Source organism: Hyperolius riggenbachi, chromosome 12, assembly GCF_040937935.1.
Source record: "Hyperolius riggenbachi isolate aHypRig1 chromosome 12, aHypRig1.pri, whole genome shotgun sequence".
In the NCBI taxonomy this organism is placed as follows: Eukaryota; Metazoa; Chordata; class Amphibia; order Anura; family Hyperoliidae; genus Hyperolius; species Hyperolius riggenbachi.
Genome location: NC_090657.1, coordinates 221,221,560 through 221,247,199, shown reverse-complemented (window position 1 = coordinate 221,247,199; position 25,640 = coordinate 221,221,560). Strand labels below are relative to the sequence as shown.

The 25,640-nt window shown below is 45.8% G+C and overlaps 1 protein-coding gene across 2 annotated transcripts in view; it reads left to right on the top strand.

Annotated features, from left to right (window-relative positions):
* LOC137542265 (uncharacterized) overlaps positions 1–25,640 on the top strand; it is a 421,807-nt gene that overhangs the window by 227,152 nt on the left and 169,015 nt on the right. For both annotated transcript variants that reach the window (XM_068264050.1, XM_068264049.1), the window contains exon 5: positions 17,167–17,207. In XM_068264050.1, the coding sequence (XP_068120151.1) occupies positions 17,167–17,207 (41 nt within the window). The remainder of the gene's footprint in view (positions 1–17,166; positions 17,208–25,640) is intronic.

The window sequence follows — 25,640 nt, the reverse complement described above, 5'->3', positions numbered from 1 at the left end:
TTTAGTTTTGCTGCGGGCTGTTATAAACTGTTCTATATCACCTTGCTTCGACACCATTAACTTCTTACAGTTGCGTCTCACAGACTGTGAGACCACTTGACTCTCAACACAGCAAGCAGGAGATAGACTTTTCTCAGGCTTCTTCAATGCTTACGGAGTTTATTCAGGAAACAGAAATACAGATAGATGCAGTTCATCATATCCTAGCCACGCCAATCTTCATGTTGCGTTACAAGCTTCTTGATTAGACTTCCTGCTGAAGTCAATCAGGTACCTTTTTCCTAACTACGTTACACTACGTTACACTAGACTACCTATGTACAGCATACATTATATCAGATTACATATAGAATGGAAATACTTAGAGGTTCCAGTCAGCCTTTAGATCTAGTGGGAAAGTCAGAAGCAGAGTGAGCTCCCATAGCTCCCTCCGGCTTTAATACCGACTAGGAAAGAGTTAAATCTGACATCATCTTCGCCATCCCCTAGATCAGACTATTGGTGGACCCACTCGTGGTGTCATCATACACACCTACTCGATTAATATTCAATGAGGCTTTTGACATACATACAGGAATGTGGGTATTCACAAAACATGGCTGATGTTTATTGTTCTAGTGGCTGTACATGCCCAGGTCAGGGAGACCTGTGGCCTTGTCCATAGAACAGCTTCTTGGTATGTTCTACAGAACTGCAGATTTTTTCTCTTAGAGAAAATCCCCTTAAAGGGCAGGTCTGCTCCTCAAGCCTTTTTGACTAACTCAGTCCAAATAACTGAGGCCTACTTAAATTATAACAATCCCCCCTAAAAAGGCTTGATCTGCAGATCCCAACTTCTGAACCTAACCGTACCTGGTTTCTTTCCTTTATGTTTCACTTTTCGATGTTCGTGCTCACACAACTTCTCTGCTCTAGGCGGTTATCCCTGGAAGAGAGAGCAAGACCTCTAGGTCTTCCTGTAACCAGGCTCTCTGGGGAGGCCCTACTTCTAAGTCCCTCTATACCACATGCTCAGCATTTGCGTCACTTGCGTATCACTCACAAACTTGCATGACCACAGAAAAGTGAAACTCGTTTGTTTGTTACACAACGGAGCAGTGCCAGGTGCCTTCTAAAAGAGCGCCTTTATACAATCAGCTCCATCACCGGTACTACTAAACCTATACCCGTAACCCTGTATATCCCTTAATTTAAAAATATTGGTTCATGAGATTGTTTATGAGGCACCAATCTCTGGACCAGGTTAATTTGTTTTACGTAATTTTAACACACAACCTCACCTGGATAATGATGCCTAAAGTTGTCATCCCCATCCAGACGACCAGTGGGTGTAGGAAGAACTTTGAACTGCAGAGGCCCAGTCCGAGTGTCCCTGGAACATCGCCGGAAACCTTTTCCACCAGGTCAGACTGGAACTCACCTGCTTATTTTTGTGTTCTACCTCGTTAAGATCACCTGGATCATGGTGAAATCTTACCTCTAACTTAGTGTACTGTTTGTTTAACCTTTGTAACAAAATGTGGTCGTCTTGGATCAAACCCTGTTCCCCTTTGTCCCATGTCGTGTTCTCTTTCAGGACGGGAACTACCCGTGAAACTTTGACCTTTAGAGTTCTCTTAACAATTTGAGAAACAACGTCATTCAACCTGGATGACTGGATCCATATGGGATCTCCGCTCACACAATATGTTCCCCTTGGAAAATCCCCCTTATCGGAACAATTATGAGAATATACCTTGAATGTATCATTAGACCTTATGTTAAAAAAACAAACCTTTCCTTCAGCCACCGGAACTATCGGTTTGGCTTCAGGGTGGATCTTTTGAATGGTAGCCTCGCATTCTGCGTTATTGAGCCAGCAGGCTTCTTCACTGAATATGGCTTGCCCCGGCCAACGCAGGTACCTCTGTGAGAATTGCCCGCATGAGGACAACTCTACTTGTTTCACCTCCCCGTTTAGCACCAAAAAAGGTTGACCTCTCAGGTCCTGGTGTAAGACATGTGTTGAGGTGGGAACTAAGGAAGTGGCGGTGCCTAAAGGAATGTTGCACCATTTCCATTTGTTCACCCAAACATCTCAAAGCTGCCATGCAAAAGATCCTTCTCCAGAAAAATCGATATACCTCCCCTTGTCCAATCTCAGTTGTACAGGATCTTTTAGCATCTCCCTGACAAAATATGCCCCCAACTGTCGTGATTGGACCTCTTCCCCCCTTATGTCCTGAGGCACAATATGTACCTGAGGTCGGGAAGACTGTACTCTCTGCAATCTTTCAATTAAGAGTACCTCTTCACTTACCCAACTAGAATGAGGATAAGCGGCTGCATATGGACTGTGTAATATCGTCCCCTGTGGTGACCCGTGTGGTGTGAATGGGGTTCCCTGTGTTGGCTTTCCCTCCCCCGGGACCGCTCTCCCCACCCTCTTTGTCACCTGGAAATGTGGCTTGATCTCGATTTTTACTTCTTGTTTCGAGAACCACCAACCCTCGGCTTTCCCGCCTTTACGTGTGTATAGTTGTTTCAGAGGCACTCTCTGTTGGTAGTTCCAGAGTGTGATGTTGTCCCCTGCGTCTCTCTGGTAGGAGAATTGATGCCTCCTGCTCGTTCCTCTCCAATCTGGAACCATCTCACTCTGCATAACCAAGACAAGGTACCCCTGAATCACACACTCCACCTTTTGCATGTACCCATTGTACTGCAATGTACCTTTTAACAAAACTTTGGATCGGTGCATCGATTCTGGGAGTGTGGCATTCAATAGCAGATTTACACTGCCATTCAATTCCCACTGCCCGCACACCTGACCCTTCAGACCTTTCACCCACATTGTGCCATGAAATTTGTTTTCTCCTGGCACAAGTGCTCTTTTCCTCCATCCCCGCTTGGTCCATCTGTGCCAAGCGGAGGGAGGTGTGAAAGGATCAGTACCTTTGTCACCCAACATCAACATGTTTGGGCCTTGTATTCTCATTAACCCCTTATTATTCATGAGAATGTCCTCTCTTCGTTCTCCTAGGACGCAATGGCAACCTAGGATCACCATCAGCACGGTACTCTTCATTAGGAAAGCACCTCCTTGGGAAAGAAAAACATTAGCACTTTGCATTATGCTTTGCTCAGACAGTTTTGTTAGTCTCTTTCCGATCTCCGAACTCTCGTTTTTTAGTCTCTTTCCAATTTCAGGAATCTCGCTTTTTAGTCTCTTTCCAATCTCAGGAATCTCGCTGTTCTCCAAACTCAGATTGGCATCTGGAACCTTTCGCTTATCCGACTGACATCTCCATCTTTGCTGCCAGCACTGCAGCTGTCTCGATTCCATATTGCCAAACTCCTGAAGTCAAAATACAAACAAATCAATTCTTATTAATGATTTGGGATTCGCCCTGCGGCTTGTACTCTGTACACTTTAAATTGATCAATATATATCGTAATTGATCTCGTTGCTTTATGGTTCTCATGAACTCTGTTTACTCTTTTTGGTAGATTGGAGTTACAACCTCTCTCCCCTACCTAAGTACTATCCGAAGTACTTACCTGTTTAAAATATGCTCCCGCGGACTTCACCTTTGGAAGCTCTCACCTCATTGCAAGCTCCCTCCACATCCCCCCCTATCTGTCCATGCGCGGCCGTCGCATGCACAGATTACGGATGCCACACTTGTTGTTGCTTTGCAGGTGAGCCTGCAATGCTCTTACTCATTATCGCATTTACTTATCTAGAACCTCATTGCGATACCAGCTCTGCTAGAAGTTCTGTGTGTTGTACCCTCTGACCAATGTTTGCCGTGCCACTACCTAGACTACAAAAAAATGGCTGCCTCCCTGTAGGAAGGAGCACTTTGCACTGAAACTACACAGGGAGCAGGGCTAAGCATACCAGCGTCACATGCCTGTATGCAGATCCCTGAATGCCCACGTTGTAGGTAGTCATATGGCAAACACCGTACTGATACACTGTTACTCTGTAAATGGCAATTCTTTCATTTGTATAATTGCCCCATGAACTGCTGTCAGTTCTTGTTCTTTGTGCTACACTTGATAGGAGCTGGAAAAAAACATATTTGACCAATCAGTGGATGGAAAAAACGCACAAAAAAACAGCCCCAGCCCAGCATAGACCTCTTAGTCAAACTCTGGACCTGTCCACGACAAAAACTGGAAAAAAAACGTTACCGCTCTGCAGCAGCGGCGATGGATACTTGGATTGGTCAACTCCCTTTTTTCCAACTCCGGCACCCCCTTGCTGCACTGTCCCCCCTTTTCTCTATTGGGAACTCATGCTGCAACACCCATTATGGTGCCCCACTTACAGGAATAATCCCATAAGCAATTCAGTACAGACACTTTCCTGATCTGCGCTGCTACGTGTCTCCCTGCAGCTAGCTGGGAAACACTTCCTATCCGTGACCATGCTAGTCTTACAGTAATAGCTTGGTGCACGTATTCTGGCATTCCTTTCCCTGGACCCGGCTATGGGGAAATACATTCGGGATCCGAGATACTCAGTAGAATGTCTCATTATTCCTACCTCCCTTCCTTTCAGCTGCTCTGCCCTGAGCCGCGAGCACAGCCTGACGTGACGTGGATCCCCCCAGCCCCTCCTCCCCCCCTGCCATGACGTGTGGGAGCCATGACTCTTGTCAGCTCAGAAGTGCTCACAATCTATTCCCTAACATAAAGTCATGCAAAATTTCTAGAGTACATGTGTATGTGAGCCCAAAATGGGGGGAGGGGGTGTTAGGAGGAGGGAGGGGGGAGGAGAGGGTGAGTGGGGGGAGGAGGAGAGGAGGGTGGGCCCCAGGCTGAAACTTCCTTGGTGGGCCCTTAGTGTCCCAGTCCGACCCTGGCTAAGCCTGTGGACTAACCCTGAAATTCAGCATAGTGGATTTAAACCAAAATCCATCTTAAATCCAACTTATGCCAAGGGCTCACACATGAACAATTCTTATCAGGCAGTCTGGTGCCAACTCAAAACACTATGTAACAAGGAAAATACAAAACAACAACGGAAATACCATAACCTCAACCGACAGGAAAGGGAGTCACTCAACCAACCCATGGAAAATAAAAATATAGTGATCCGCAAGCAGACACAGGAGGAGGCATAGTGGTTGTAGATCGGGACAGCTACTTTAAAGAAGGATTCCAGCTGCTTGGGGACACCTCCACCTATCAAAAACTAGATAAAGACCTAACCTCACAATACCTAACAGAAATCAAAGGCCTAATAAAGCGAGCCACAGACACCGGTATAATCTGTAAGAACAAATCATGGTTCCTCATCAATGAATATCCTCTTATCCCATACTTCTACCATATACCAAAAATACACAAGAATGAAAATAATCCACCAGGGTGACCCATTGTAGCTGGAATGGATGGTATATTGGCCCCCTTAACAGAATACATAGACTATTTCTTACAACCGATAGTGGTGAACACCTAGGCCTACACCAGAGACTATGTATTGGATATCCTCCAGAATGTCAACTGGAAAGAGGGGTACAGATGGTCATCACTAGACGTCAGCTCTCTATTGTAACGAATAGTGTTAACAGTAACATATTTGTATTATTGGTGATTCTGCAGATCACCAAATAATCAGAACTCTAACAAACACAAAGGTAAATACGTGACTGAGGCACAACTTTATTGCACAAGTGTAGTGATTGGTGCAAACAGTAATTTTCTGATAGATCCTCAGCGGTAACCTCACCAGTGGCGATGGAGGTTACAGATAGAACCACAGCAGTAACCTCACCAGTGGTGAGGGTGAGAGAGAGTAGTCGGACAGATTAGGTAGGCAACAGACGGGCAGACAAGGTACAGAATCGGCAGGCAGAAACAAAGTGGAGTTCAGGCAAAGTTGACAACAAGATCAGATAGGCAGAAGCACAGAATCACAATGCAAAAGGATAGTCGAGAGTTCAGGCAAGGTTCATACACATAAAGGCAATATATATAAAGTATCAAACAAACAGTCTTGTGTGAAATTCCCGGTTTCCTCCCGGATCAAAGCACACTGGATCTAACTAAGGTCTGAGCGCTAACACGTAGTATTCACAACAACAGACAGCGAGCTACTGACAGCTCGCTGTCTTTATGCTGGCAGGGGACTCCCAGGCACGCCCCCACCAGCCCGGCCAATCAGGGGCGAGGAGCGCTCCCTGTGACATCAGCCGACCCGCAGGTCAGCTGACGCGTCTCCGAGACGCGTAAAGGTCTCGCCGCTGGCCGCGCGCGTGCATAGCTCTGATGCTGTGCGCCAGCGACAGGCCAGCACGCGGTGGTCTGAGCTGAGCGGCGGGGACGGCGGTGGTCGTATCCTCGCTGCTTGTTACATCTATACACCTGTATTCCGCATTCAAAGGGTCTAGATGCTGTACATTATTTCCTCACAACTGAATGGTCTTTCCACCACGGTCAGGCTCAATTTATTCTGGATCTGCTTGAGTTCTCTCTTGCCCACAATTATTTTTCATTTGCTGGCAATTTTTATTTACAGACCTGTGTGACTACCATGGGGGCAGGGTTTGTTCCAAGTTTTGCTGATTTGTATATGGCTTTTGGGAAGACCACCATATTTGGACCAATTCACCCTTTGGAGCAAACCTTGCCCTATACGTGAGGTACATAAATGACATTCTGATCATATGGGATGGCACAGAGGCCCTATTCGACCAGTTCACGGAGTATTGCAACAACAATAAGTTTGATTTACAGTTCACTTCAGTAGAGGATGCTAACACTATTGTTTTTCTAGATATGGAATTGGGTCATGATAAACAAGGTGCCATGATGACATAAAAAAAAAACACTTTAAACCCACAGGGGGAAATTCCTTCTTACACAAAGACAGCTGTCACCACCCGAGGTGGATAAACAACATACCGAGGAGCCAATTCTGTCGCCTCACCCTGTACCACTGATGAGTACTAACTCAAAAATTCCCCGACAAAGGCCATGACAAAAGAACTGTAGAGATAGTTAGATCGGAATTTATGAACAAGCAAGTTATCGCTTAAAAAAAACCCAGTCAAGACAAGGAGGCCACAAAGGGACCATACTTTGTGACCACATATAACAACAAAGCCACCAACATTAATCACATCATCTGTATGAACTGGCCCCTCCTTTTATGTGACCCTGTGCTCAATTCCCAAGTACCCACAAAACCCCGCACCATTTTCAGAAAAGCACAATCTCTCAAGAAACAAAGTCACAAAATGCAATATAGGTCTCGATAAGAATAGTTCTAGGCACTGCCCAATTGCCTATGGCCTAATAGGTAATTTCCGGTGTGGCAAATTTAGATGTAAATGCTGCCCTTTCATCTAACATCGACAAAAATATATACAGGTAGATCAAAATCATGTTCAGATCAAACAATTTATAAACTGTGGATCCTCTTATGTAATTTATATATTGTCCTGTGACTGCCCAAAATACTACATTGGCAGAAACACATTTTGTAGGCTCAACCTGGGACAGGGTGGCGGGGGGGGGGGGGGCATTGCGCGAAGCGCACCGCCACGAAAAATGGGGGACTGCCGTATCAACAAACGTGTTTGAAAAATGGGCGTGGCCATGACATTCTATGGGCGGAGCTAACGTAATTATGTAACAACGAGGCATAAGAAAGCAGTGTTTACGCCATGATGTGGTCAAATGAGGATTCCCATCATTGGTGTGCAGAAACCGTGTGATGCTATTTAATAGTATACCGTAACCCCAAAGCAGCAAACATAGCCAACTATGACCATTAAATAATAAATGCAGCAACAGTTACCCCATACACCACAAAATAAACGCAATGGGCAACATGTCAGCACAGAATAAACGTATTGCGGGCAACATGTCAGCACAAAATAAACGCAATGGGGGCAAACATGTCAGCACAAAATAAATGCAATGGGGGCAAACATGTCAGCACAAAATAAACGCATTGCGGGCAACATATCAGCACAAAATAAACACATTGCGGGCAACATATCAGCACAAAATAAACGCAATGGGGGCAAACATGTCAGCACAAAATAAACGCATTGTGGGCAAACATGTCAGTACAAAATAAACGCATTGCGGGCAACATGTCAGCACAAAATAAACGCATTGCGGGCAAACATGTCAGTACAAAATAAACGCATTACGGGCAGCATTTCAGCACAAAATAAACGCATTGCGGGCAGCATTTCAGCACAAAATAAACGCACTGCAGACAAACATGTCAGTACAAAATAAACGCATTACGGGAAGCATTTCAGCACAAAATAAATGCACTGCGGGCAAACATGTCAGCTCAAAATAAACGCAATGGGGGCAAACAGGTCAGCACAAAAACGCAATGGGGGCAAACATGTCAGCAGAAAATAAATGCAATGGGGGCAAACATGTCAGCACAAAAACGCAATGGGGGCAAACATGTCAGCACAAAAACGCAATGGGGGCAAACATGTCAGCACAAAAACGCAATGGGGGCAAACATGTCAGCACTAAAACGCAATGGGGGCAAACATGTCAGCACAAAAACGCAATGGGGGTAAACATGTCAGCACAAAAACGCAATGGGGGCACATTTCACCTGGAAAATTACCCACAAAACCCTGCACCATTTTCAGAAAAGCACAATCTCTCAAGAAACAAAGTCACAAAATGCAATATAGGTCTCGATAAGAATAGTTCTAGGCACTGCCCAATTGCCTATGGCCTAATAGGTAATTTCCGGTGTGGCAAATTTAGATGTAAATGCTGCCCTTTCATCCAACATCGACAAAAATATATACAGGTAGATCAAAATCATGTTCAGATCAAACAATTTATAAACTGTGGATCCTCTTATGTAATTTATATATTGTCCTGTGACTGCCCAAAATACCACATAGGCAGAAACACATGACTGTTACGTACAGTGACCAGATTTTTGTAGGCTCAACCTGGGACAGGGTGGCGGGGGGGAAGGGGGGGGGGGGGCGTTGCGCGAAGCGCGCCGCGGTGAAAAATGGGGGACTGCCGTATCAACAAACGTGTTTGAAAAATGGGCGTGGCCATGACATTCTATGGGCGGAGCTAACGTAATTATGTAACAACGAGGCATAAGAAAGCAGTTTTTACGCCATGATGTGGTCAAATGAGGATGTCAGCACAGAATAAACGTATTGCGGGCAACATGTCAGCACAAAATAAACGCAATGGGGGCAAACATGTCAGCACAAAATAAATGCAATGGGGGCAAACATGTCAGCACAAAATAAATGCAATGGGGGCAAACATGTCAGCACAAAATAAACGCAATGGGGGCAAACATGTCAGCACAAAATAAACGCATTGCGGGCAACATATCAGCACAAAATAAACGCATTGCGGGCAACATATCAGCACAAAATAAACGCAATGGGGGCAAACATGTCAGTACAAAATAAACGCAATGGGGGCAAACATGTCAGTACAAAATAAACGCAATGGTGGCAAACATGTCAGCACAAAATAAACGCATTGCGGGCAAACATGTCAGTACAAAATAAACACATTGCAGGCAACATGTCAGCACAAAATAAACGCATTGCGGGCAAACATGTCAGTACAAAATAAACGCATTACGGGAAGCATTTTAGCACAAAATAAACGCACTGCGGGCAAACATGTAAGCACAAAATAAACGCAATGGGGGCAAACAGGTCAGCACAAAAACGCAATGGGGGCAAACATGTCAGCACAAAAACGCAATGGGGGCAAACATGTCAGCACAAAAACGCAATGGGGGCAAACATGTCAGCACAAAAACGCAATGGAGGCAAACATGTCAGCACTAAAACGCAATGGGGGCAAACATGTCAGCACAAAAACGCAATGGGGGCAAACATGTCAGCACAACAACGCAATGGTGGCACATTTCACCTGGAAAATTACCCACAAAACCCTGCACCATTTTCAGAAAAGCACAATCTCTCAAGAAACAAAGTCACAAAATGCAATATAGGTCTCGATAAGAATAGTTCTAGCCACTGCCCAATTGCCTATGGCCTAATAGGTAATTTCCGGTGTGGCAAATTTAGATGTAAATGCTGCCCTTTCATCCAACATCGACAAAAATAAATACAGGTAGATCAAAATCATGTTCAGATCAAACAATTTATAAACTGTGGATCCTCTTATGTAATTTATATATTGTCCTGTGACTGCCCAAAATACTACATTGGCAGAAACACATGACTGTTACGTACAGTGACCAGATTTTTGTAGGCTCAACCTGGGACAGGGTGGCGGGGGGGAAGGGGGGGGGGGGGGGCGTTGCGCGAAGCGCGCCGTGGCGAAAAATGGGGGACTGCCGCATCAACAAACGTGTTCGAAAAATGGGCGTGGCCATGACATTCTATGGGCGAAGCTAACGTAATGATGTAACAGCGAGGCATAAGAAAGCAGTGTTTACGCCATGATGTGGTCAAACGAGGATTCGCATCATGGGTGTGCAGAAACCGTGTGATGCTATTTAATAGTATACCGTAACCCCAAAGCAGCAAACATAGCGAACTATGACCATTAAATAATAAATGCAGCAACAGTTACCCCATACACCACAAAATAAACGCAATGGGCAACATGTCAGCACAGAATAAACGTATTGCGGGCAACATGTCAGCACAAAATAAACGCAATGGGGGCAAACATGTCAGCACAAAATAAATGCAATGGGGGCAAACATGTCAGCACAAAATAAATGCAATGGGGGCAAACATGTCAGCACAAAATAAACGCAATGGGGGCAAACATGTCAGCACAAAATAAACGCATTGCGGGCAACATATCAGCACAAAATAAACGCATTGCGGGCAACATATCAGCACAAAATAAACGCAATGGGGGCAAACATGTCAGTACAAAATAAACGCAATGGGGGCAAACATGTCAGTACAAAATAAACGCAATGGGGGCAAACATGTCAGCACAAAATAAACGCAATGGGGGCAAACATGTCAGCACAAAATAAACGCAATGGGGGCAAACATGTCAGCACAAAATAAACGCAATGGGGGCAAACATGTCAGCACAAAATAAACGCATTGCGGGCAAACATGTCAGTACAAAACAAACGCATTGCGGGCAACATGTCAGCACAAAATAAACGCACTGCGGGCAAACATGTCAGTGCAAAATAAACGCATTACGGGCAGCATTTCAGCACAAAATAAACGCATTGCGGGCAGCATTTCAGCACAAAATAAACGCATTGCGGGCAAACATGTCAGTACAAAATAAACGCATTATGGGCAGCATTTAAGCACAAAATAAACGCACTGCGGGCAAACATGTCAGCACAAAATAAACGCAATGGGGGCAAACAGGTCAGCACAAAAACGCAATGGGGGCAAACATGTCAGCAGAAAATAAATGCAATGGGGGCAAACATGTCAGCACAAAACCCCAATGGGGGCAAACATGTCAGCACAAAAACCCAATGGGGGCAAACATGTCAGCACAAAAACACAATGGGGCAAACATGTCAGCACAAAAACGCAATGGAGGCAAACATGTCAGCACAAAAACGCAATGGGGGCAAACATGTCAGCACAAAAACGCAATGGGGGCAAACATGTCAGCACAAAAATGCAATGGGGGCACATTTCACCTGGAAAAAAAAAGCATGTACTCACCTGACAGAAGTCCCCTCACGCAGCCGGGTGTTCTGGTGTGTGTGTGTGTGTGCAGGCTCACAGGCAGTGCAGGGCTACGGCAAGATGGCGTCCGGAGGCGGAGCCCTGTACTGGAGACACAGTCTCCAGTACAGGGCTCCGCCTCTGGACGCCATCTTCCCGTAGCCCTGCTCTGCCTGCCGGAGGACAATGCAGGCTGCTGGAGCTATGAGACGCTGCGGCTAGTTCATGTACGGTGGCCAGAGTCCCGAGGCCGGTACGTCCCGCTGCTGAAAGCGGGACATTTCCCGGGACCTCATGCAGCCTGGGACAGCACCCCCCGAAGGCGGGACGCGTCCCGGGTAAAGCGGGACGTATGGTCACCGTACTGTTACGTGAAAGTTTTGGAGAACAGACGTGAAATTGAGGACGGACTACAAAACCATAGCGTTCTCCGCCACTTCTTAGAGAAACACGATCAATCCACTGAACAATTAAAAGTCATGGGTCTAGAAACAAATCACTACAGATTTACCATTAGGCCTCAGATATAAAAAACAAGAGGCCTTTTGCATCTTTAACCACTTGCCGACCGCGCACTCATAACGCGCGTCGGCAAAGTGGCAGCTGCAGGACCAGCGACGGCCGGCTGCAAGCTAATTAATCAGGAAGCAGCCGCTCGCGCAAGCGGCTGCTTCCTGTCAAATCACGGCGGGGGGCTCCGTGAATAGCCTGCGGGCCGCCGATCGCCTATAGCCAGGGGCGTAGCAATAGGGGGTGCAGAGGTTGCGACCGCATCGGGGCCCTTGGGCCAGAGGGGCCCCGTAGGGCCCTCCCTGAACTGCAGTATTAGCTCTCTATTGGTCCTGTGCTCATAATAATTACTTTTATAGATACTTTGAATAGTGATAATCATTAACAAACTGTTCCCCATCCCCTTCTTGCACCTCTGACACTGTAGTTGCCATTGGCAAGTTTTGGCGCGCTGTATCAATTGTTATGTATAGAGCGCTTGGGGGGCCCCATGTAAAACTTGTATCGGGGCCCAAAGCTGCTAAGCTACGCCACTGCCTATAGCAGCAGCGTTGTATTAGATCAGCCATCCCCGGCCAATCAGCGGCCGGGGATCGCTGTCACATGACAGGCAGGAGCCTGTTAGAGGCTGCACAGGACAGATCCGTCCTGTGCAGCCTCCGATCTCTCCGGGGAAGGGAGGGAGGAGAGGGAGAGGGGGAATCCTGCGGTGGAGGGGGCTTTGAGGTGCCCCCCCCCCCGCCAGCCACACGCAGGCAGGAGAGATCAGACCCCCCCAGCACATCATCCCCCTAGTGGGGAAAAAAGGGGGGTGATCTGTTCTCTCTGCCTGGTGTTTGATCTGTGCTGGGGGCTGTAGAGCCCACCCAGCACAGATCATAGAATTCAACGCTGGTCCTTAGGGGGGGGTAAAGGCTGGGTCCTCAAGTGGTTAAGTTGAACACTTTAGCACAAACAGGGCTAAATGAAGGAATATTTTTTTGTAACATTCCCCCTCCTTCCCGAACCCCCCACCCCCTTTTTCCCTCTCCCGTACCTCTGCATAGTCCCCAACAGCTTGAACATTTATCAAGGGCTCTCAGGATGTTTTTATTCTATTGTATTTATTTATTTAATTCCATTTTATTTTTATTTTCATTTCATTTTATCTCATTTATTTTTGATCAAGTTTTGATCATGCTGTTCACATGTTATTAATCCATTTATTTTGCATATATACTCCTCTGCATGCTATCTTTTCATATGAGCATTTGTATTTGTATTTCAATTTTTATTTCCATTTGCATATATTTCTATTACTCTTTTATTGCAGAACAGCATTTAGGCCTCTTTTCCACGAACTGTTGAGCTTGAGCTGTGTGCTCAGCAAGCAGTTGCCAGGCAGCAGTAAGCAGATACCTGGCAGCAGCAAGCAGTTACCAGGCAGCAGCAAGCAGTTGTGAGAGTTCGAGAGGCATTTCACTGCCTATCAACAGTCCGTGAAAAAGAGGCCTTACTGTTCACACAACCACAGGTGCAGTGGCCAGCTTGATCCAATCAGGCTCTCCCGGCCACTTCTCCACCCCCGCTGCTATTTTCCAGGCAACAGCTGGGGCGATACGTCTCCAAGGAAATGCCAATACACTCCCCTCTCTCCTCCCCTCTCCCTCCTGGTCATGTGGACAGCATCACCTTCGTCTCCACCTGCCTCATGACGCCAGGTCTCGGTCCCCTAGGTAACGCTACTATACTCCTCCCTCTTCTCTCCCTCCCAGTCATGCAGACCGCGCCATTTCTGGCTCCATTCGCTGTATAACGCTAGGTCTCCGCCTCCCACCAGCCAGACGGTTTCCATAGGGACTGAAAGAGCCTACCGCTGCTTCCCTCCTAGCTATGTGGGCTGTGTTACTCTTGCCCATGACGTTATCACACCTCACTTCCCTCCCGCTCACTCAGACCAATGGGTTACCATGACAACCCATATAACAAAACTCCTGATCGGAGTTTTCCCACTCAGGTCTGCACGTTCAATACATGCTCACAGCGTGCTCACCTCTGTTCCATCATCTCTGGTGCAGTTTCACTGCTGGCATACCGCCGATCTCCCTGCTTTTTGTTACAGTGCCTCATACCAGGCTCATCCACGGGACTTTGTTACTCCCACGAATATATACCTACCCCCCTCCGGGTCCGACTCTGCCCCTCCCAGACGACCCTGGAAGTTAATCAATTGACCTAGGGTATATAACTAGGACCAGTGTGCATGCAGGAGCGCTGACTGATGAAGGCATGGATACGCTGAAACACGTCTTAACGCTACCTGCACATGATTATCCCAAGGGAAGATGCCTTGGGTCCACCTTCCATCTGGGCCACTGCTGCCGCTGGCCACTGCGGGCTCCAGGTTGTTTTTCCAGACTGTACATTCTCCATACCTCCCAACTTTGGAAGATGAGAAAGAGCGACACTTAAGCCATGCCCCCTGTGTGGCCTTAAGCCACACCCTAGATTTTTCAGAAGGGTGGGAGAGGGTGACAATGGGCGGGGCGAGGGTGGGGAGGAGGGTGCTAATGGGTAGGAGGAGGGTGCCAGTGGGTGGGCAGTAGGGTGTCAGTGGGTGGGGAAGAAGATGCCACTCTGCCTGGGGAGTAGGGTGCCAGTAGGTGGGGAGGAGGGTATAAGTGGTTGGGAAAGATGGTGCCACTCTGGGTGGGTGGGGAGGAGGATACCACTCTGGGTGGGGAGGAGAGTGCCACTCGGTGGGCAGGAGGGTGCCACTCTGGGTGGGTAGGAGGGTGCCACCCTGGGTGGGTAGGAGGCTGCCACTTTGAATGGGTGGGTAGGAAGGTGCCACTCTGGGTGGGTGGGTAGGAGAGTGCCACTTTGGATGGGTGGCTAGGAGGGTGCCACTCTGGGTGGGTGGTTAGGAGGGTGCCACTATGGGTGGGTGGGTAGGAGGGTGCCAATCTGGTAGTGGGGAGGAGGGTGCCACTCTGTGTGGTTGGATAGGAGGGTGCCACATTGGGTGGTTGGATAGGAGGGTGCCACTTTGGATGGGTGGGTAGGAGGGTGCCACTCTGGGTGGGTGGTTAGCAGGGTGCCACTCTGGGTGGGTGGGTAGGAGGGGGCCACTCTGGGTGGGTGATAAGGAGGGTGCCACTATGTGTGGGTAGGAGGGTGCCACTCTGGTAGTGGGGAGGAGGTTGCCACTCTGGGTGGGGAGGAGGGTGCCACTCTGGGTGAGTGGGTATGAGGGTGCCACTCTTGGTGGTTGGATAGGAGGGTGCCACTTTGGATGGGTGGGTAGGAGGGTGCCACTCTGGGTGGGTGGTTAGCAGGGTGCCACTCTGGGGGGGTGGGTAGGAGGGTGCCACTCTGGTAGTGGGGAGGAGGGTGTCACTGTGGGTGGGTAGGAGGGTGCCACTGTGGGTAGGTGAGTGGGTATGAGGGTGCCACTCTGGGTGGTTAGGTAGGAGGGTGCCACTGTGGGTGGGTGGCACTTTGTGGGGGGTGGATTGGAGGGTGCCAGTGGGCAGAGGAGGAAAAAAAAGATCAAGGCACCAGCCGCGGACAGCCGCTGAAGTGTACTAATGCGGCGGGGAGCAGAGCTGACATCACTCCTCCCTCCCTCTCCACCATGGTCCCCTAGGAAATGTAGAGATCGTGCGCAGCGGGCGTTTAGTTTACCTTACCGTTCCGGCGTCCTGCTTCCTACTTCCTGTTTCGCGTCATGGGAAACAGGAAGTAGGAAGCCGGTCACTGAACGGTAAGGTAAACTAAACGCCTGCTGCGCACGATCTCTGCATTTTCTAGGGGACTCATGAGGGGGCCCATGATGGAGAGGGAGGGAGGAAGGGAGGAGTGATGTCGGCTCTGCTCCCCACCGCATTAGTACACTTCAGCGGCCGTCCGCGGCTGGTGCCTTGATCTTTTTTTTTTCTCTCCTCTGCCTGCCGGGACACAATGGGGTGGTGGTGGCCTGGGATAGCGGGACCCCTCCCCCAACCCGGGACGGTTGGGGGCTATGCATTTTCTTCTGGGCTATATGCCAAACCAGATGCCTACCTTTCATTTTTATCTAGTAAGTGCAATTTGTAATGGGCAATTTTAACCATTATTAAAACTTATCACACTATGGAGCGCTCCTCCCGTTTTGTCTTACTTCTTGATATTGCGGCCTGGTTGACCTTCTGATTCAATCATTTTGTTGGATTTGAAGAGAATTGGTGCAGCAACATGGTCTTCCCAATGATCTATCAATCAATTTCCATCCAAAATTGTTCAAAAGAGTTGAGCGTACATGCTGGAAAATCTTGTTTGCAAGTGCTTGATCGGGAGTGCGGTGGTAACAGCGGTCGGTATTGCAATGACCGTTGTACCCGATGAAACTCCGGCCAGTGTCCCCAAGTGTAAAAGTGTCCCCCCTCCCCCCGCCATGCCCGTGTGCCGTGTAAAAATCTCACCAGCATCGCTCCTGGCCTCCTCTGGTGTCTACCATCACTGCAAGTGCCTGCATCACAAGGCACTGGTGCATGTGTGACAGCACTATACACGCCTTGTGCCATGTGGTACAGGTGCACATTGTGACACCGAACATTGGAAGAGGCCAGGAGTTGCGTTGGCAGTCAGGTGAGACTTTACTGAGCATGGTCACAAGGGGGACACTTTTTCACTGGGGGAGGGGGGGTGGGCAACGAGAAACAGATGGCAGCACTAGGTTGATTCCTGATAAATTTCATGCTGAAAACTATCAGAAATGTGTGTGCGGTGTATGGGCAGGCAACAGATCAGATTGGATCAAAGAGATCTCTATCTCATGATCAATCTGCCCATACATCGACCATTGTATAGCTACCTTAAATCCATCAGGAGAGATTTGAGCTTCCCTTGTACAAAGACTTAATCGAGAAAAATCTAAGCTTTCCTTTTAATAAACAACATGTTCCATTCAATGTATTAATTGGTAAACTGTAAAATGTATTAAAATATCATTATTGCTGTGATGTTTTTTTCTCTCCCACAGGAAAACCTTAATACATCAAATCATGGACTACACCTGCAGAGGTAATTTGGTTTGCGTTAGCAGCTTCCTGAGGATTATATTTCATAGTCTCAAATCTTGGTAATTTCCTGAAATATTATCTGTCATTAACAATGGAACAATGGTTGCATTTTAAATTTTCCAATTTAAAAAGTTAGTTGTTTTTGGCTCCGCCCACTATTTCTAACCTTGACATACAGTCACTCAATGACCAAGTTTATGAGCTATGGGGTCCTTGGCATCAATAAGTTACATTTTCCCATTGAAATTAAACAAATCTGATTGGCTGCTTGTGGTCCACCCCCTTTTCAGAATTTAAACCCCAGTCTGCCGGTGACTGACTGTACCAGATTTGAGGCCTCTGCTATTAAGAGTGTAAGAATGGCAGCAATGTATATATTCCCCTTGAAAATCAATTGGTGGATTTTGATTGGCTGTTGTTGGCTCCACCCACTTTCCGGAATATTAATCCCAGTCATCCAGTGACCAACTGTGTCAAGTTTGAGAACCTTGCCAATAACTGAATGCCTGAAATCTATCTACCAAATATGATTGGCTGCTTGTGGCTCCACCCCCTTTAGTGAATTTGGACCCCAGTCACCCAATGACCAACCGTACCAGGTTTGAGGCTTGTGCCATTAACAATGCAAGAATGTCAGCAATTTTAATATTCACTTTGAAAATCAATAGGCAAATGTTGATTGGCTTTTTAGGATTAACCCACTTTTCTGAATATGAATCCCAGTCACCCAGTAACCAACTGTGCAAAGTTTGGGAACCCTGCCATTAACAGTGAAGAAGGGCTGCAGTTTACATTTTCCCAGTGAAATTTGTATTTGACTCCACCCAGTTTTTGTAACCTTGGCACACAGTCACTCCATGACCAAGTTTGTGAGCTTTCGGGTTCCTGGCATAAAAATTGTGTGAATGGCAGCAGTTTATCCAGCAAAGAAATCTGATTGGCTGTTTGTGGCTCCACCCCTTTAGTGAATTTGAACCCCAGTCACATAATGACCCTCTGTAGCAGGTTTGAGCGGGCTGTAGCAAGTTTGAAGCTTCTGCCATTAACAGTGTAAGAATGGCAGCAGTTTAAATATTCCCCTTGAAAATCAATAGGTGAATTTTGATTGGCTGTTGTAGACTCCACCCACTTTCCGGAATATTAAGCTCATTTACCCAGTGACCAAGTGTGCCAAGTTTGAAAACCCTGCGATTAACAGCCTAAGAATGGCTGCAGTTTTCATTTTCACATTGAAAATGAATGGCTGAAATTTGAATGGCTGTTTAATGCTCCACCCACTTTTCCTGGATTTGTAACCTCAGTCACCAAGTGACCAACTGTGCCAAGTGTGGGGACTCTGGCTTGATTACTGTGAGAACGGCAGCCTTTTCCATTTTTTCCATTGACATGAATGGGTGAAATCTGATTTGGTGTTTGTAGCTCCGCCCACATGTGCAGGGGGGACGCGAGACCCCCAGAACATATCATCCCAGGTAGTAAGGGATCAGTGTACCAAGTTTCATTCAAATCGGTCAAGCTGTTTTTGAGTGATCATATTATATATATATACACATAAATATATATATATATATATACACATAAATATTATATATATATATATATATATATATATATATATATATATATATATATATATATATATATAGTGGGTTGCAAAAGTATTCGGCCCCTTGAAGTTTTCCACATTTTGTCACACTGCCACAAACATGCATCAATTTTATTGGAATTCCACATGAAAGACCAATACAAAGTGGTAAAAACAAGGAACACCAAGAGCCCCAATAGTGTAATATGTACTGGTAAATGGTTACTAGATAGAGTAAATATTAATACTCACAAACCAGGGTCACCATTAGGCAACCACTGTAAAGGCAGGTGGGGAGATTTTCCTGACCCCACTCAGGAATAAGAAGTTGCTCTCTGTAGATGAGAAAAAAGGGGGTTCAACCCTCCACCCAGGGTGGACTCAATATTATGCAGGAGAACAGAGGCGCCAAAAGGATAAAAGGAAGCTAAATGAGCTTAAAAACCAACTTCTTGGTAAATGTGACAAAACGCGGAAGAGCCGCCGCCATGAGGCAGCCGCCTCCCCTCAGCATGAGGCGGCTGTCTCCGTGCATGCGCCTACGGAGCGCAGAGAAACCGCCGCGTGGGACGCGGCGGTTAGTGCGCATACCCCCGCTGCGGAGACACCGCAGAGCGGGGCTGCTGTGGCTGGGACTCGTAGTCCCTCAGGGTTCAGAGTGACGCGCGCGCGCGCGCACACACTCAGGCAAAGAATTTATGACATCCAGAAAGGAGTCAGCTGACCAGGCTGGTCAGCTGACTCTAGCTCCACTCCCCATTGGTCCAGCACTTAGGGGGGTGCTGGGGGGACACCTGCGTATATATACTGGCACCTGGTCATTCCTCTGGTGTCTGGCGTTGCGTTCACATATGTGGGAGCACCCAGATCCGTAGTCAGATCCGCAAGTGTGCCAGGACCAGCTGGAGCTGTAATCCTACACTTAGCTAGATTCTGTTGATAGCTAAAGTACTAGTTTGATTGTGATTATCTGTTATGACCTATTGCCTGCCTGACCAATCTCCTGAACTCTCATCTTGTACTTCGATATTTCTGATACTCTGTTGCCGAACCCCGGCTCGTTTCTAGACTCTGTTTCTGCCTCCTGATTTTGAACCTCGATCTATCTGATACCCCGTTGCCGAACCCTGCCTGTACTTTGACTCCGCCTTTGCATCCTGATCTTGTACTTTATCTGTCTGTGTGTGTACGACCTGGCTTGTCCGACCTCGAGAACCGACCTTGCTGTTAGAGGCGGTTCCTCGCACTGTTAGTGACCCTTCCTCCTGAGGGTTACTTTCAGTCTACCCTTCCTACCCTCAGCCTGACTCCTCCCGTCTTGGAGAGTTCAGGTCTGCGGAAGGAATCCGTGCAGTACTCCTGACTGTGCTGAGGCTTTGTCCTCAAAGTGTTACTGTTACACCAAACACTACACTCTACTCAGGTGAATAGAGGTTAGCTAGTATATTGGATTATCGGTGATACTGCAGATCACTTATAATCTGGTATACATCTGTATTCCCTGTGATACTGCAGATCACCGGTAATCAGATCCTCTCTGTGCTTCACCGAACGTTACAGTAAATAGAGGAGGTAGAGGTGGACTTACCTCCTCCAAGTAGACACACAACGACTGTAGTAAAGACAGTCAATATATTTTATTTATGAACTCCAAATATGCAACGCGTTTCGCAGGTTTGATCCCGCTTCATCAGGCAATAACAACGGAGCAATAGCTGTAAACAGAGATAATTGGCTCATAACCCATGTGTAGTCATACAGTCATTAAATTGTATAAAAATAAAATATATATAAAAACTATAAATAAATATCAAACATCAGAGGTGAAATAGGTATTAAAAAGTGGGGGTGATTGGGATAAAGACAGTGGAAAAGGAAATTGTCAGCAGTGATGAGCAAAACTGTCAATATTCTTTTCCCACAAAATCTTTCAAGTAAACAGTTTTGGGAAAAAAAACCCGTTAACTTGCACGGTTTTTGCGTACATTGCACGTATCCACGAAAAAAACACAGATCTTTTGGGCTAGAATAAAAATGATTGTTTTAGACGTTTTGCGCTAAAATATAGTTCTATACGTTTTCACAATAAAATATTGATCTTGTGTATTTTTGTGCTAAAAGCAAAAAATGTAAAAATCAAAGATAAACCTCAAATCAAAAACCGAATTCTCGAAGCAAAAATTCACAAGCACTGGAAAAAAATGAAGGTATTATAAGGAAAGACAGCTGGGACTTACCATATGTGGTCAGTAGAAGAGCCAGGCACCTCTGTGAGGGCTCACTTCTAGGAGTGCTCATTTATACTATTTTGGGTGTTGATTGACCAATCACAGTGCTTGGTAAATGTGCTGAGTCATTCTGCACATGTGCAGATGCAACTAGCAGTTGCTGGTGCCATTTTGGAATGGGGCAAGAGTAAGGGCAAGTTCATTTTAGTGATGCAGTGCCATCTAGTGGTGGATTGTGATATATGTATATAGGTGATTGTATGAAAAATTGCATAGTAGAGCGTAACAATTACATATTACCTGAACAGATAAAATAAGTACCTGCAAGATAGGTTAAAATGATGTGATACATGTAGAATAATAAGATAATCAAAGAATATTAATAACGCAAACTATAAAAATATATAAAAACATCTAAGAAAAGCATGATATAAAACACTAGGAAAGATTGTCACATCTGTGTCACTTGATGTTGTAGCATCATGATATAAATAACCATATTGTTGTCTATCCATCCATAGGTTTTTACAGTTTTTTGGCAATGTATTGATTGTTCATAATTTACAGTAAAAATATAAAACTGTAAAATCATACATCAGAAATTAAAAAAATTAAAAAAATAATAAAAAATTAAAAGAGAGGACTAGATAGAAGTGTGAACGGAACAGTATGAATATATTGCTTAGAAAATTAATAGATTTTTTCTAGGACCTCGTTTAATCCTTCTGGAGCGAGTGTCCTAAGGGTCTGGATCCAGTACATTTCTAGTTTTTTGAGTTTCTCAAATGCCGCTGGTTCTGATTCATTAATGGTGTCTATTAACCACTTGCCGACCGCACGCTTATACCGTGCGTCAGCAAAGTGGCAGCTGCAGGACCAGCGACGCAGTACTGCGTCGCCAGCTGCAGGCTGATTAATTAGGAAGCAGCCGCTCGCGCGAGCGGCTGCTTCCTGTCAAATCACGGCGGGGGGCTCCGTGAATAGCCTGCGGGCCGCCGATGGCGGCTCGCAGGCTAAATGTAAACACAAGCGGAAATAATCCGCTTTGTTTACATTGTACGGCGCTGCTGCGCAGCAGCGCCGTAAGGCAGATCGGCGATCCCCGGCCAATCAGCGGCCGGGGATCGCCTCCATGTGACAGGGGACGTCCTGTCACTGGCTGCACAGGACGGATAGCGTCCTGTGCAGCCCGGATCACCGGGAGGGAGAGGTAGGAGAGGGAGGGGGGTGAATGTCGCCGCGGAGGGGGGCTTTGAGGTGCCCCCCCCGCAACTAGCCTGCACGCAGGAGCGATCAGACCCCCCCCTGCACATCATCCCCATAGGGGGGAAAAAAGGGGGGCGATCTGATCGCTCTGCGTGCCCTCTGATCTGTGCTGGGGGCTGTAGAGCCCACCCAGCACAGATCCCTTCAAACAGCGCTGGTCCTTAAGGGGGGGTAAAGGGTGGGTCCTCAAGTGGTTAAGGTGATGGAGAAAGTGTCGGGTTTGCTCTGGTGCATGAGGTGAAAGTGGCGTGAAACACTGTGCATGGGAAATTTATTAAGAATGTTCCTTTTGTGTTGGCCGATTCGGCTCCGGGCTTCTTGAGTTGTTCTGCCAACATACTGGAGATGACAGGCACAAGTAATCACGTAAATAACAAATTTGGACTGGCAGGAGATGTGTTTCTTTATGGAGTAATGGGTATTGGTGACAAATGATTTAAATGAGGAGGTATTGGAGACAAAGGTACATGCTAGACAACGGAGGTGGTTGCAGTACCAGGATCCTGGTGTGGAAGGGGCTTGGTTAGGTGTACTTTCAGTTTTGTGGCAGCGGAGTCTGCTAAGGGCTAGTAAGTTACGGAGGTTGGGTGCTCTTCTATAAGTGATGAGTGGCTTATTGGGTAGAATGGGTCTGAGGTATGGGTCCTGGAGTAAAATTTCCCATCTTTTGTTGAGTATTGATCTGATGCCCCGGTGTTCTTTGCTAAATTGTGTGATGAATCTGGGTGGTGGGTTTGCATCAGTAATAGGATTGGGTATTGGGTATGAAATGGACCAACATTCCCCATCAGTTTGGTTTATCAGCTATACAATTCTTCCTTACCACTGTTCCCTCCATGCCACCCATACAACAGAATTTTCTTTTACAATGCACCGAATTCATCCTTAACAATAACATTTTTTCCTTCAATGACAAATACTACCACCAAATCAGCGGCACAGCTATGGGTAGCTCCTTTGCACCATCATATGCAAACCTCACCATGGGCTACATTGAACAACAACTGATAGAAACTGAACATCCATTTACCGACAACATTATACTATACAAATGTTACATCGATGACCTGTTTTTCATTTGGAAAGGTGACATCACACTCATCCCCGCATTCATACAATTTCTAAACACAAACAAAGTCGGCCTACAATTCACCTCACAACATCACCCTGTATCCATCGACTTCCTGGACCTAACGATTTTCACCGAACACAGTAAAATCAAAACCAAGACCTTCTTCAAATCCGTAGACTCCAACAACTACATCCATTTCAATAGCTTTCATTACCGACCTTGGACCCAAAATACACCCTACAGCCAGTTCAGACGCATATACAGAAACTGTACCGATAACCATGATTATATTACACAATCCAAAACACTGACCAAGAAATTTACTGCCCGAAAATACCCGAAAAAACTCATCCGCGATGCATGCCATAAAGCTAAACAACCCTCCATTTCATACCCAATACCCAATCCTATTACTGATGCAAACCCACCACCCAGATTCATCACACAATTTAGCAAAGAACACCGGGGCATCAGATCAATACTCAACAAAAGATGGGAAATTTTACTCCAGGACCCATACCTCAGACCCAATCTACCCAATAAGCCACTCATCACTTATAGAAGAGCACCCAACCTCCGTAACTTACTAGCCCCCAGCAGACTCCGCTGCCACAAAACTGAAAGTACACCTAACCAAGCCCCTTCCACACCAGGATCCTGGTCCTGCAACCACCTGCGTTGTCTAGCATGCACCTTTGTCTCCAATACCTCCTCATTTAAATCATTTGTCACCAATACCCATTACTCCATAAAGAAACACATCTCCTGCCAGTCCAAATTCGTTATTTACGTGATTACTTGTGCCTGTTATCTCCAGTATGTTGGCAGAACAACTCAAGAAGCCCGGAGCCGAATCGGCCAACATAAAAGGAACATTCTTAATAAATTTCCCATGCACAGTGTTTCACGCCACTTTCACCTCATGCACCAGAGCAAACCCGACACTTTCTCCATCACCTTAATAGACACCATTAATGAATCAGAACCAGCGGCATTTGAGAAACTCAAAAAACTAGAAATGTACTGGATCCAGACCCTTAGGACACTCGCTCTAGAAGGATTAAACGAGGTCCTAGAAAAAAATCTATTAATTTTCTAAGCAATATATTCATACTGTTCCGTTCACACTTCTATCTAGTCCTCTCTTTTAATTTTTTATTATTTTTTTAATTTTTTTAATTTCTGATGTATGATTTTACAGTTTTATATTTTTACTGTAAATTATGAACAATCAATACATTGCCAAAAAACTGTAAAAACCTATGGATGGATAGACAACAATATGGTTATTTATATCATGATGCTACAACATCAAGTGACACAGATGTGACAATCTTTCCTAGTGTTTTATATCATGCTTTTCTTAGATGTTTTTATATATTTTTATAGTTTGCGTTATTAATATTCTTTGATTATCTTATTATTCTACATGTATCACATCATTTTAACCTATCTTGCAGGTACTTATTTTATCTGTTCAGGTAATATGTAATTGTTACGCTCTACTATGCAATTTTTCATACAATCACCTATATACATATATCACAATCCACCACTAGATGGCACTGCATCACTAAAATGAACTTGCCCTTACTCTTGCCCCATTCCAAAATGGCACCAGCAACTGCTAGTTGCATCTGCACATGTGCAGAATGACTCAGCACATTTACCAAGCACTGTGATTGGTCAATCAACACCCAAAATAGTATAAATGAGCACTCCTAGAACAGAGGTGCCTGGCTCTTCTACTGACCACGTATGGTAAGTCCCAGCTGTCTTTCCTTATAATACCTTCATTTTTTTCCAGTGCTTGTGAATTTTTGCTTCGAGAATTCGGTTTTGGATTTGAGGTTTATCTTTGATTTTTACATTTTTTGCTTTTAGCGCAAAAATACACAAGATCAATATTTTATTGTGAAAACGTATAGAACTATATTTTAGCGCAATACGTCTAAAACAATCATTTTTATTCTAGCCCAAAAGATCTGTGTTTTTTTCGTGGATACGTGCAATGTACGCAAAAAACGTGCAAGTTAACGGGATTTTTTTCCCAAAACTGTTTACTTGAAAGATTTTGTGTGAAAAGAATATTGACAGTTTTGCTCATCACTGCTGACAATTTCCTTTTCCACTGTCTTTATCCCAATCACCCCCACTTTTTAATACCTATTTCACCTCTGATGTTTGATATTTATTTATAGTTTTTATATATATATTTTATTTTTATACAATTTAATGACTGTATGACTACACATGGGTTATGAGCCAATTATCTCTGTTTAC